Source organism: Odocoileus virginianus, chromosome 4, assembly GCF_023699985.2.
Source record: "Odocoileus virginianus isolate 20LAN1187 ecotype Illinois chromosome 4, Ovbor_1.2, whole genome shotgun sequence".
NCBI classification, from domain to species: Eukaryota; Metazoa; Chordata; class Mammalia; order Artiodactyla; family Cervidae; genus Odocoileus; species Odocoileus virginianus.
Genome location: NC_069677.1, coordinates 56,237,789 through 56,252,454, shown reverse-complemented (window position 1 = coordinate 56,252,454; position 14,666 = coordinate 56,237,789). Strand labels below are relative to the sequence as shown.

The following is a 14,666-nucleotide window of genomic DNA, read 5'->3' as shown; positions in this document are numbered from 1 at the left end:
GACCCGTCCAGGCTACATGTCCATGGGATTTCCCAGGGAAGAATACTGGAGTGGGTTGCCCTTTCCTCCTCCAGTGAGTCTTCTGACCCAAGGATAGCACCCACATCTGCATTGGCAGGAAGGTTCTTTTCTACTGCACCGCCTGGGAAGCCCAAAACAACTATACCCAAGTGAAGAAAAAAAAAAAAAATGTCATCAGCCCTGTATTCCTTCTGGAGCCTCTAGAGGAGAATCTGTTTCCTTGCCCTTTCTTGCAGCAGCCTGTCCACATTCCTTGGTTCATGGCCTCCAGTTTCAAAGCAGCAAGTTTCATATCACACCACGCTTCCCCTCTCTTCTGCCTTCCTCATCCACATATAAGGGCCCTTGTAATTACACTGGACCCACCCATGTAATCCAGGATAATCTCCCTATTTTAAAGTCAGCTGATGAGCAACCTTAACTCCCCTTTACCATGTAATGAAGCGGTCAGGGGTTCCAGGTGGTAGGGTATAGACATCTTTCAGGAGACGATTCTTCTGCCTACCACATAGACCCAAGAGCTGATGCAGGAGGTAGGTCTGGGGTAACTAGTTTATCCTAAACTAGTTTATTTATTGCTAGTGTGTTTGTGAGAACTCATGCTCAAGTTTTCCATCCCTGTGACCTTTGAAAGGCATGGAGCTCTGAGCTTCGTGAATCACATTTCCTCTTTCCATACAAGCCACATACACATGGATTTATAGTTATCCTGCTACATTGTAGGGTTCTGATTCTTTGGAAAACCAGCTTTCCTTTCTTTCTCTGCAGAGGAATCTTGCAAAAGCACCTTCCATTTTCACCCATCGCTCTCCTGCTTTGTGTCCTGCCTACCCAGGGGGTGGGGAAGATTCATTGCAGGGGAGGGCATTGTGTAGAAGGGGCTGTTAGAAGAGGGGGGGGGGGAGCACCTTTTGCAGACGGAAAGTCATTTTTTTGAGCCAATGTGAATGGTCATTTTGGCAATTTAGGCTACCATTTTTATGTTTTATCCCTCAGAGGAGGCAAGACTGCTGTAAAATTTTCTCTTCCCATAAAAGCCATCTTGCTGTATATGCCCTCTATAGTATTATTCTCTGGGTTTGATTAGTCAAGGAGAAAGAGGCATTTGTGAGCAGGCCTGTGTGTGATCTGGCCTCTCTCTAGATTGCGGGGAGGGAGAGACGGGCTTCTCTTTCTCTCATTCCGCCCTCTCTTAGTCCTCAAAATGACCTGGTTTTCTTAACAAGCATCATTAGAAATATACTTTATAAAAGGAAGAAAATTCCTGTAAGATCAGTTCAACATAAAGGAATTACGATGCTTAAGCACTTACACATTGTAAATGATCATAGATGAATTTCTCAGTGGCTTCTTTGTCTGAAAGTTCAAACAGCTGGAGCTATAAGTCAGAAATAGAAGATAAAAATGAAAAGGAAGATGAAAGTCACATCTAGAAGATGTCAACGCACTGTTATTACCTCAAGGGAGTTCTTTGTTTCATTGCAAAGTCACAGTTCTAAGAACTGACGTGTTATCTCACCTAAGGTCATGTAAAGCATACATGGTAAAATCGGATGGCCACCGGCCTCATGTTTGCATTCTTCTGTTTTAAACTAATACGGTATCTTGAGCTGGAAAACCATAAACACATCTTTTTTTTTCCCTAACAGGTAGAATTTAGCCAAGTTTAGAAGATTAGTTATGAAAGTATAGTTTATGATCATTTCAGGCATGAGATTTTCTTTTTAAAAATGTTTTTGTTGTAGTTAATATATGGTATTATATAAATTACAAGTGTACTATCTAGTGATTCACAATTTTTAATGGTAATATTTCATTTATAGTTATTATAAAATATTGACTATAGTCCCCATGTTGTATGGAGAATATACAACATAGCTTATTTTACACATAATAGTCTTCACCTCTTAACTCCCAAACCCTACGTTGCCCCTCCGTGCTTCCCTTTCCACTGATAACCACTGCTTTGCTCTCTGTGTTCTGTGAATCTGCTGCTTTTCTGTTAGGTAGGGAATGTAGTTTTTTTTATTTTTGATGTGGACTGTTTTAAAGTCTTTATTGAATTTGTTGTAATACGGTTTATGTTTTGGTTCTTTGGCCATGAGGCATGTGGGAATCTTAGCTCCTACACCTGCATTGGAAGGGCAAGTCTTAACCACTGGACCACCCGGGAAGGCCCTGGAATATTCTTGATCATGGTACATTTTGGAAGGAGAAACTCACAGCAGGCACCTCTGTCTTGGCTGCTTGGGCTCTGCATGGCCTTGATCCTTGCCTCTTTGGCCACATCAGATGCTTACATTGTGGAGGTCCGCCCCAGAGCAGCCGCGGGCTTCCAACTCCATTGCGGTGGGGAGTCTGGTCCTCACCCAGGCTCTGTCACCCTTACCTGGCGGGATGGGCAGGAGGGCACTCACCCGTTCAGAGAAGCCGTCCCCAGAGTAGCTAGGCGTCGGGACGAAGTAAGTGTCCTCGGTAATGAGGCAGAGGGTGACCTTCTGAGCTGCTCCTGCGGCCCACAGGATGCCCGCGAGCGCCGCCGCCAGCGTGCGGTCCTGATGGTGCTTGCTTATCCTGCACAAGCTTCAGTGCAGGAGGAGGGGAGGAGCACATGGCAAAGAGCATCAGCTAGCTGAGGGCCCGGGCCTCTGCTTTCAGGAGCCCTTCTGAGTACAGGACGGCTCTGTTTGGCTCCTCGTCAGCCTGCACTCTGAGAATGTCATGGGGTGGGGGGGTGGGGGGTCTCGTCCTCTCTGCCCCCATGGGACGGGCATCGTCATCCCAGCACACTATTCCTCTTGGTTCTCCACCCTGTGCATTGTGGTCCCCACCGAACCCCCGCACTGTCCTCCCTCCTGAACTCTAGTCAGTCTCCATCCAAACTCTCTAACCCCGTGACCCAGGCCCTTCCCAAGCGCAACCCCGAACAGTCCTCCCAGGTTTATCTCCCAGACTTCCATTTTGCAAACCCTCTGCCCCAGATGGACCGGTCCCCTGGATGTTGTTTCCATGTTCCACCTCTATGCTTTTTCTCATGCACTCATCTGCCTTTCATATGCATGTCCTGTCTGTGCTTTCTGCCTGATCGCATCCTACGTGTCACTTGAGGCCGCCTCTATGGGGTTGCGAAGAGTCGGACACAACTGAAGCGACTTAGCAGCAGCAGGTTGCCCTTAGTGACGTGTAATTTACTCTCATCTGGCACTCACTGGGTCCAGCATTGTCCTAAGCACCTAACACATTTAATCCTTTCAACGAGCTGTGAGTCGGGCGCTGTTATTTCTCCTGTTTTAGAGGTGAGGAAAGGAAGACGGGGAGCTTGAGCAGTCTGCCCCTCGTCTTCCGCCTTCACAGCCATACAGCAGTGACTTGAATGCAGGCAGTGTGCCTCCTGACTTAACCGTCAGATTATCCTTAACCACGAGCCCTGTCAAGTAATCCCAGCGGGTCCGACTTCCCTGGAAATGAGAGCCACGCTTTACATCAGAGGCCTGTGCTATGCTCACTTTCTAAATATTTAACATTGACAGCTGTGGTCCTAGTGAAGAAACACATGCTAGAGGTTAGTGAATGAACTCAGCCATGATTTATAAAACCCACCTAGCTCTATGATGATAGAGAAATGAGTAACAAGAGCCTCATACTCCAAAACCCCAGTGCAAGGTAGAATGAGAATAAAACAAAGTGCTGGGAAACTGCAGAGGACGGAGAAAGAACTTGTGCCTGGGAACATTCAAGAAGGCTTCATGGGGATGGTGGATAATAGCAGTTATTCATTACCATTGGCTTAATACCAGGTACTGTGCTGAATGCTTTCTGTTGGTGCAGCAAATGTATGTGTTTCACCTAGACTGCTTGGGATCTCTTTTACTCAGCTGGTGGATACATCCTGCCATTGCTTTGGGTACTGCTGCTAGTGGCTCGTAGTTCTAAACTTTCTGAAGACCTGGAGCCACCTTCCCTGGAAGTGACTAGGAGTTGTGCCACCTTCCCCTAGGAGGGTACATAGTAGATGCCTAAGGGGAGGTGAGAGGTGAAAAGGCCCCGCCCCCTTATCTGAAGATGGAGCAGTGCCCCCCCACCGCCCCCCCTCGCCCCCCACCGCCGAGAGCGCCGATGGTTCAGGGGAGCCTCGCCATCGCCGGCGACCACCTGCTTCCTCCACTTCTTTCCTGAGCCGGTTTTACTCTGCTCTCTTACGGGTTTCTTCTGAGGACATTCGTTCCCTTAATAAAGCACCTGCATAAAGAATTCCCACCTTTGGCTCTGCTTCTAAGGAATCTGGCAATTCATGTTCTTAGCATAGATGAGATATTCAGTTCCTGCTTTGGGTGATAACTTATCCTGCTCGAGGGTAGGTAGGTGCTTTTAATTATTTCGATTTCTCCTAATAGCAATCATATAGCCTTGCGCATGATAGAGGCTTGTTAACATCTAAGAACAAAATCATTGGAACTGAATTTTTAACAGAAACAGGCAGCCACCACACTGTGCATTGTCAGCCTGATTAAATGGGAGGGTGAATTCTCCATTTATGAGGCTTTTCATCGCCCCTTTTGTCCTCTCTCTGGAATTGTTAGGTTGGGGCTTCCCATCAAATGTTGTCAGTTGAGCCCACCTGGAGACCTGGCACTTCATTTTACCTGTCAGGGTGGTCTGCGGTGGAGCATAAAAACTCTCAGCATCATTCCTGCAGCTGAACATTGAGGGGGACTCTGGGAGATCCCTCCCCAGTTGTGAAATCCAGCCCCTCTGGGAGAACCAGGGCCATTTCTGTCTTTTTTTACTTTTTTTTTTTTTTAATATGGACTGTTTTTAAAAAGTCTTTATTGAATTTGTTACAATATTGCCCCTGTTTTATGTTATGGTTTTCTGACTGTGAGGCATGTGAGATCTTAGCTGTCTCTCCAGGGATCAAACCCGGATCCCCTGCATTGGAAGGCAAAGTCTTAACCACTGCACTGCCAGGCAAGTCCCCACTTTTTGCCTTCTGAGTCAAGTCTCCTTCCTGAGGCAACCCAGGGGCTTTTCCCTGGTGATTATTTAGTCCATAAAGTTTTTCATAAAATGGTTAATTCTTTTCGAGTCCTCCTCATAGGCCTCTTACCTGAGGAAGTTACAGTCTTTTCCCTTCCTTGTAAACAGCAGGTATTTAATGATGGATCCTTGTACAGCCATCTGAATGCTTCGGACACCTCCCTGAAATGGGAGTGGATGCATAGTGAGGAGCAGGGCTTTACAATGGTGCTGGAACCCTCAGGGCCCACTTTATAAAAATGAACTCTTGGAAATGGATGTCATCATTTATTCTCCTTGGCAGCCTTTTCCCTCCGGCACACAGCATCCCTAGGCTTAGCAAAGCGCCGCTGCTCTCTACAATGCACACCTCTCCATGGACTGTGGCTGGATGCCATGGCCAGACTAGAATCTGCAGTGACTTGCTTCTCTGTGGAGCGTTACAGACCAGCACCCGGGCTGTCTGTCTTCCTCTGTCCTACCTTCACTGTGCTCCTGTCTCACATTCAACTTTGAGATTTGCAGGAAGGAAGGAACTAGTCAGCTAGCTCTTGAAATTCTGTGTGGCTAGTAATCAATGATATGAATTATTGAGGTTTTAAAACAAGTCAGAAATTCCTAGATCTCTCTCTACCTCTAAATTCTTAGCGATGCTTAGGACTTTGAAAAAAGAGCTAGGAAAACTAGAATTTGGAAGAGGGTAGGGAGGAGTTTGAGACTTTATTACATCCTTGATAGTGTGTTAGAATTTTCAACACACTAAGTCCATTATCATTTAAGGTTACATTTTAAATTATAAACATGTTCTACATTTGATTATAATGAAAACATGCATGTATACGGAGGAGGTTGGAAGGAAACATGGGGAGCATAGGATTAAAAAAGAGATCACCCGTGCTTACCTTTCCCACTTGCAACGCAAAAGCCAGGTCAGAAAAAGGCTCATGAAACTGGAAATAGGCCTTTGTCCAGTCAGAGCTGAAGACCTGGGTGGTATTTCCAAAGAGGGTCTGGCGCAGTTTCTGAAAAAGGGGGAACAAATGGTTCAAAGGGTATTCTTCCTAGACACAGCCCTTAGCAAACAGCCCTAAGCCAGGTGGTGAAATCACGGAGGTGGGCCTGTCCCTTTCCTAGAATCAGGTTAGCATATTGCTGTTTTCCTCTGAGTGTGATTGTCCAGCCCTCCGCAAAAGGTTTGCATCAGGTTCACTTAGGACACTTTATCCTGAAGGCCCAGGGGGTCAACTCTGCACCTGTTGTCCCCATCTGAGTTCTGTCCCCGTGTCCACTGCCGGCATCTTCCCTGTTCGCTCTTACCATCCGTGATAAGGCTGCAGTTCTGTTCTCATGCCTCGTGTCCCTCCATCCGTGACTCTGAAACCTCTACCTCTCCTGCCTTTGGATCTTTCTCTCTTGCTCCGGAAGAAGGGAATGGGCAGGCTTCTATGACTGTAACCTGAGTGTGATAGTGGTGTAAATGGTATTCAACAAGCAGCCTCTGTTCTTGCCCTAGAATCTTTATGTTTTTTTTTCTGGATACTCAGCAGCATGTTGAGATTAGAGAGGGTCTTTTAGAAAATCCCAGAAAGCTTGGTACAAGCCTTTGTAAACCAAACACATGACAAAAAGGGAATGCCTTTATAATCAGAGACACAAGAATCTTTTAGTATGTGTTAGGTCCGATGTGGGGTATAGATACGTAAAGAGTCTAACCTTGCAACCGTGTGCAATAAAGAATGTGTGATATTCTATCAGGCAAAGTGCCAGGAGTGAAAAAACTTCTGACTGAAGCAGTCAGTGAAAGCTTCGTGGAAGAGGTGGCATTTGAACTAGGCTGGCAAATGGCATCTAATATTTATTGAGCATTTTCTATGCACCAGGACTGAGCTAAGTGCTTTGAGTTCATTATGTTAATTTAATTCTTTGAGAAAGGTACCATTATTATCCTCCACTTACGGGAAAGTATTTGCATAAGATCACCCAGCCAGAAGAAGCAGAGCTGGGATTCACACCAGTGTAACAGCGTTGATCTACCTCCCAGCTTAACTCCTGTATGCGCCATCCTTATGACTGTTGTCATCTTTATGTGCTGGTCATTATTGACTTAATATTGCTCATTAGCTTGGGCCACTCTTTGATAATTTAGAAAACATTTGAAGTGTTTATTTAAATATTTAAAAGGACCCTTTACACCATGTCCTTAATTGGGAATCAAAATCACTTGCCATAATAAAAAATAGAGAAAAGCAAACACCATATGTTAATGCATATATATATATATATATATATATATATATATATATATGAAACCTAGAAAAATGGTGCTGATGATCCTATTTGCAGGGCAGGAACAGAAGCGCAGATGCAGAGAATGGACTCGGGGACACAGTAGTGGAAGGAGAGGGAGGGACGAATTGAGAGAGTAGCCTTGACATATATATACTACCATGGGTAAAATAGCTAACGGCAAGCTGCTATATAGCACCGGGCACTCAGCCCCGTGCTCTGTGATGACCTAGAGGCGTGGGATGGGGGGAGGTTTGGAGGAAGGCTCCAGATAGGGATAGATATATACACATGCATGTAGCTGATTCATGCTGTGTCACAGCAGAAACCAACACAACCGTATAAAGCAATTATAATCCAGGTAAAGATAAAAACTGTACAGAATAGTGACCAAAAGTAAATGCACACACATGTAATCGGAATAAAATGATCTTATTGAATCATGCTAGAAACCATTTTCCATTATGTCTCTGACTGAACCCTGCACTCTTTTTAATTAAAAAGGGAGATGGTGCTGGTGGTTTAGTAGCTAAGTCATGTCCGACTCTTGTACCTCTCGGACTGTAGCCCACCAGGCTCTTCTGTCCATGGGATTTCCCAGGCAAGAATACGGAGTGTGTTGCCACTTCCTTCTCCAGGGGATCTTCCTGACCCAGGAATCAAACCCAGTCTCCTCCATTGCAGGTGGATTCTTTACCAGCTGAGCTACAAAGGAAGATATGAACATGTCCTGCGCCTTAACTGGTCTTCTCCCTGGCCTGCCAGAGTGGAGAGGGGACTGAATTTCCATGATGCAACTCCTTGTTAGTCAATGTCTCTTATGCCGCAGCCCCAGACACCCCATACTCCAGCCCAGGGACACATCCCACACTGCAACAACCACACAACGGCCTGTCACTTGTGAAGGAGGGGAGGCTGGGCAGAGAGGAAGACCTGCAAATGCACACACCTGGTACCAGGGTATCTAGGGACAGTGAGCAGTTCAGTGAGGCTAGAACATTGTATGTGTGTGTGTGTGTGTGTGTGTGTATGTGTGTGTTCCAGGGTCATGGGGCAGAAAGTCAGCGGAATCTCAGACTGGAAAGTACCTTGAATCTGATTCTGGAGTGTTCTGAGCTGTTCGCACGCTCAGGCGTTTGGAGCTAGTTGAAGAGTGTGGACGAATGGAACCTTGAGCACAACTGACCCAGAGCCAGAGCACCTCTTCTCAGCAGTGCCCTGAGCAAACCCTGGTTTCCAAGAAGGACACACACAGGAGAAGCATGCGTCTGGAACAGTCTTCTCAATGTCCGACCAGGGGCTGCTTCCAGGCGTCCATGCGTGTTAAGTCGCTTTATTTGTGTCCAACTCCTTGTGATCCCATGGACTGTAGCCCACCAGGTTCCTCTGTCCAAGGGATTCTCCAGGCAAGAATACTGGAGTGGATTGCCATTTCCCTCTCCAGGGGATCTTCCAGATGCAAGGATCGAACCCATGTCTCTTGCATCTCCTGCATTGGCAGGTGGATTCTTTACCACTAGTGCCACCTTTCCTGGCCGCCCCGCTCCAACCTTTGAAAGAAAATATTCTCTCGACAGAGAAAAAAGGAGTATAGCAAGGCCATCAAAGGCTGTATATCAAGAGAGTCCCTTGGACAGAGAGGAGGTCAAACCAGTCCATCCTAAAGGAAATCAACCCTGAATATTCATTGGAAGGACTGATGCTGAAGCTGAAGCTCCAGTACTGTGGCCACCTGATGTGAAGAGCTAACCCATTGGAAAAGACCCTGATGCTGGGAAAGATTGAATGCAGGAGAAGAAGGGGACCACAGAGAATGAGATGGTTGGATGGCATCACCAGTACAATGGACATGAATTGGGCAAACTCCAGGAGACAGTGAGGGATAAGGAAGCCTGGCGTGCTGCTGTCTATGGTGTCACAAAGGGTCAGACATGCCTTAGCGACTGAACTTAGCGACAGAGAAAAAGAGGCAGATACGTTTCAGAGTGAGAAAGAGCCCGAAACTGCACTTGAGGGAAAATGATGTGTCCCGTGTCTGTCAAGGGGAGGGAGCAGAAGACACAAAGGCTGCTCTTGGAAGACAGAATCGGTGTGCACTCTAACCAACAAGGGTCACCAGCTCCTGGGCAGGGGACTGGACATGGATGGAAAGTGTTTCCCTGACGTCAAGACTGCACAGTGCGGAAGGAAAAGGGCTCCCCCCTGACTCCAGGGCTGAGAAGCCCCTGCTCTGCTCCTTGCTGACCGATTGCCAAACCTAAGACTTTCTTTGCTTCTTCTGAAATGGGGATAACCCCTGGCTCAGCCCCTATCCCTGAAATGGAAGGCTATCCCACTGCAAGAGAAGATGTATGGAAAGAACTCTGGGAAGCATAAGTGCTGTTATTACCTCTGTGAAAACACAGTCTGTCTGCGCTGGAACGTCTTATGCTGTGTGGAAGAAAGTTCCAGCCCAGATGGAAAAAGACCAGAGACAGGCAGGAGTAAGGGAGGAGAAACCGTGGATAATGTGACAGACTAAGACCGTCAGAACTAAGGAAGCTTAGAATTCAAATTCAACTGAAAAACTCAGTGAGCCAAATCAGACTCCTGTTTATGTTGCCAGCTGCCCCTTCCAACTTAGGGAGCATTGCCATCTGATGCATCTTGGGGAGGCCTAGAGCAGAGGGGCTGCAGGCCCCTCGGGGTAGCCCCCACTGGCCAGCGTGGCAGTGGAGATGACCCACCCTACTTACGTAACACTGACTTTTAAAAAAATGTTTATTGGGGTGTAGTTGATTTGCAACGTTGTGTTAGCTCCGGGTGTACAAGAAAGTGAATCAGTTATCCATATGCGTATATCTACTCTTTTTTTAGATTCTTTTCCCATGTAAGTGATTACAGAGTTCCCTGTGCTACACAATAGGCCCCTGTGTGTGTGTCTGTGTGTGTGTTGGTCATTCAGTCATGTCTGACTCTTTGCGATACTGTGGACTGTAGCCCGCCAGGCTTCTCTGTCCTTGGGATTTCCCAGGCAAGAATACTGGAAGGGGTTGCCATTCCCTCCTCCAGGGGATCCTCCCAACCCGGATCGAACCCAGGTCTCTTGCTTTGCAGACAAATTCTTTTCCCATCTGAGCCACCAGGGGAAACCCACAATAGACCCTTATTAGATATTTATTTTATATATGAGTGATAGTCGCTCCATTGTGTCTGACTCTTTGCAACCCCATGGACTGGACACCACCAGGCGCCCCTGTCTGCAGAATTTTCCAGGCAAAAATACTGGAGATATTTTTCCAAAAAATACTGGAGAAGGTTCTCCAGGAGATCTTCCCGACCCAGAGTATCTTTATATTATATATATTTTATATATAGTAGTGTGTATATGTCAATTTCCCAGTTTATCCCCCCAACACTGACTTTCATATCAATATAATTTATAACAAGATTAACCTGACACACGGTAAACGATACATATATTTTGTGCTGCCTGGTAACTAGACACAAATGGTAAATGGTCCTAATAAATGACTGTAATGAGTGTTATTATTTAACACAGTCAAGTGGGGTTTGTAGTTTTTCTCTTTACTTTGTTAGTTTTCCAGGAATACTTACCTCTCTTTCCTGATGGCTGTGATGATGCTAAGGATGATGATCATTATTTCTCTCTCTCACACACACACACACACGCACGCACCCACAGATCATTTTCCCCAACAGATTCATTTCCTTACCCTGACTGCCTTGTCCCTTGTCCCTGGGCTTAGAGTTTCCCTGTGACCCCCTGTCTCCATCCATCGCTCAGCCACATCACCGTACTTCACAACTTGAAGTAGAATAATTCTCTTTGAAGCTCCTTCCCTGAATCCTTTCCTGCTTTAGAAATTGCTGAACCATTGTAGAATCAGAGAATTTAGAACTAGTGAGCCCTAAGACATTTCTAAACCAGCCCGCCAAGTAGAGTGGTAATCTCTAGACCTGGTCATGCTCACGGTCAGTTTCTCATCATCTGGTGCAGTACCTGGTACACAGTAGGCTCACAAGAAGTATTTGTTGAATAAAAATCTAATTTGGCCCTTTCGTTTTACAGTTAAAGAACTTGGGGCCCAGAGCAGTGAAGTGGTGTGCCCAAGGTCACATAGCTCGTAAATGGTGCTGGAGGACTCAAATGCAAACCTTTCAGCTGGCACCAGCCAGGGTCCCAGCAGGAAACAGATGGCACTCAAGTCAGGATAACCGACTTGAGGAAAGTTTAATTCAGGGACTGTTTATAAAGATGATGGCTGCATGTGGGGAAGCCACGAGGGCTAGTGCAGAGTGCCGGAGCTACCAGGAGTGAGAAGTTGTTATGTCTCCTGGACCGGGAGGTGGGGAAGGCAGAAAGGAGGCCTGGGGGCACTGCCTTCAGAGGGAAGGGATTCTGCCAGCTCGCTCAACCTGACTCCATCCCCATCCCTCCCTCCAGGGCTCCCCTTGTTCAAACTCAGCAGGAAGTCAGAGGAGGGAGCCCTGTTGATGAAGCGAGTACAGCTCAGTCTCCAGGGCAGTAAGCAGAGTGGCGAGGGGTAGAACAGGCGTCTGAAGGGGCACACGGATGATATCCACTCTCCTGTACTGAGATGCTTCTCTTGGAGATTGTGCAGACACAGTGAATTAATTAGTTAAATAAACATCTACTCAAGACCATCTATTGCCTGGAAAATCCCATGGACAGAGGAGCCTGGTCGGCTACAGTCCATGGGGTCACCAAGAGCTGGACGCGACTAAGCGACTCCACTTTCACGCATTGGAGAAGGAAAGAGCAACCCACTCCAGTATTCTTGCCTGGAGAATCCCAGGGACGGGGGAGCCTGGTGGGCTGCCATCTATGGGGTTGTACAGAGTTGGACACAACTGAAATGACTTAGCAGCAGCAGCAGCAAGACCATCTATTAGATCTGTGCTGACAAAGGTCAGCCAGACCTCTGTCGATAAAGGTCTGTATAGTCAAGGCTATGGTCTTCCCCGTGGTCCCGTACAGTTGTAAGAGCTGGACCATGAAGAAGGCAGGGCAATGAAGAATTGATGCCCTCGAACGGTGGTGCTAGAGAAGACTCTTGAAAGTCACTTGGACAGAAAGGAGATCAAACCAGTCAATCTTAAGGGAAATCAGCCCTGAATACTCATTGGAAGGACTGATGCCGAGGCTGACGCTCCAGTATTTTGGCCATCTGATGTGAACAGACACATTGGAAAAGTCCCTGATGCTGGAAAGGATTGAGGGTAGAAGAAGAGGGTGTCAGAGGATGAGATGGCTGGATGGCATCACCGATGCAATGGACGTGACCTTGGGCAAACTTTGGGAGATGGTGAGGAGCAGGGAGGCCTAGTGTACTGTGGTCCATGGGGTCGCAGAGAGTCTGACATGACTGGGCGACTGCATAATAACAGCATGCTGGAGTTACCAGGCTCTGGTATCTCAAGGCCAACCCACTGCCTGTTATCCTCTGTTAGAGCTTCATTCTTCTGGGTCTCCCCCAGAATATTTTGATCTCCCATATTACATTTTTTAGCTGATCCTGCTGGGTGGCAGCCCAAATGCAACTAGGGGTTTGTTTATTGGCTGCTGATAAAAGAGGCAACAAGAATGTGTTCCAGGCTGAGTCTACAGAAGGGCTGGCTCTGGAGGAGGATGGAAGCTGCTGCTGGTGGGAAGATCAGCAGCTGTGGGGGCGAAGGGGAGGACGGGGTGAGATGGGGGAGCGGAAGAGCCCTGAGGAGGACTCTCACCTTCTCCGAGGACCTCGCCTGAGTCAGCAGCCTGGCCGGCCATTCATTACACCACACACACTGTGAGATGTGAGGCTGGGGAAGGGAGAAGGCTGTGGAACTGGAAGTAGGGCAGCAAAAAGCGAGAAACTGGAGAGTTAGACAGTGAAGGGGACTTGTGTGCGTTGCCCACCCTACTTTCTCAGCAGATTCCCAGCAAAAAGCATGTGCAAATGTTAGGAAGTCCCATGCATCCCAATTCCAAATGGACGGGGACAGCGAGAGTAGCTGGATGATGACAAACGGAGCTCTCATGGGAGAATGAAGATCCAATCACTCTGCAAATTTGCCAGGCAGCTACAGTGCTGAAATATTCCATTAGAACTGGTCTGGTCAAGCTTCTAGATTGACTCCTGGACATGCATATTCAGAGTCCCAAGGCTCATCATCTTGAAATCCCAGCGTGTGTTTAATTAATGCTGCTGCTGTTTAAAGGACACTCTATCATCTGCTCCTGATAATTGGAATTCGTCCAAATTCAGCTTTTTTGAAGAAAAATCAATTCTCTCTTCTCCTGGGACTTCTTTAACACTTCATCAAGTCTGATTCTTTTGTCTCCAAGCCTCTTCCAAAGGGAGAGAATTATCTTGGAAAAGTCACTGAGGAGGTCTCCAATTGCATCATGTCTGTGCTTGCAGACAAGTGGGAGAATTCAGACCCGGACTCACTGGCCTCCACAGTAGAGAGAGAAACTAGAAGACTTTGGAAACATCGGTGACTGCCTCTCCCCCCCCCCCACCACCATTTTTAAAATGCAAATGCATTTTAAAAATGTAGTTTTTGTTTTTTTTCGGGGGGGTCACTGTGCCACATGGCATGTGGGATCCCAGTTCCCTGACCAGGGATCGAACACACATGCCCCACCTTGGAAGTGCAGAGTCCTAACCGCTGGACTGCCAGAGAAGTCCTATAATGGTGTTTAAAAAAAAAAAAATAGATTGTCCATGTACATGGTTCGAAATCCAGAGAGCACCAAAAGCTATGCTGAGAAGACTTCCCCCTGCCCTAAGTCTTTTGTCCCTCTCTCCCCTACCCCCCACTATTGTCACATTTTCGGAAATCTTCTCGAAAATTCTGTGTGCATTTGCAGGCAAATACAGAACTAGTATAGAATCACAGTTTTCTCTGTTTTGCATATAAAAGGTAGTGTATTTCCTGTTTCCTAATGTGTAAGTTTTAAAATGACCTTCTCCATAGAAATTCATTAGTGCCCAGTAAGACTTATTTATTAAAGATTGAAATTAAAAGGTGCTTGCTCCTTGGAAGAAAAACTATGACAAACCTAGACAGAAAAAAAAAGCAGAGATGTTACTTTGCCAACAAAGGTCCATCTAGTCAAAGCTATGGTTTTTCCAGTGGTCATGTATGGATGTGAGAAGAAGGCTGAGCGCCAAAGAATTGATGCTTTTGAACTGTGGTGTTGGAGAAGACTCTTGTGAGTCCCTTGGACAGCAAGATCAAATCAGTCAATCCTAAAGGAAATCAACCCTGAATATCCATTGGAAGGACTGATGCAGAAGCTGAAGCTCCAATACTTTGGCCACCCGATGCGA

General features: G+C 46.7%; 1 protein-coding gene across 1 annotated transcript in view; it reads right to left on the bottom strand.

Moving 5' to 3' along the window:
• Positions 1–14,666, bottom strand: part of MINDY4B (MINDY family member 4B) — a 54,303-nt gene that overhangs the window by 22,396 nt on the left and 17,241 nt on the right. The window contains exons 5-8 of the mRNA XM_070467090.1: positions 5,940–6,059; positions 5,129–5,220; positions 2,439–2,604; positions 1,334–1,399 (exon numbers count right to left, since the gene is read on the bottom strand). Coding sequence (XP_070323191.1) covers positions 1,334–1,399; positions 2,439–2,604; positions 5,129–5,220; positions 5,940–6,059 — 444 coding nt within the window. The remainder of the gene's footprint in view (positions 1–1,333; positions 1,400–2,438; positions 2,605–5,128; positions 5,221–5,939; positions 6,060–14,666) is intronic.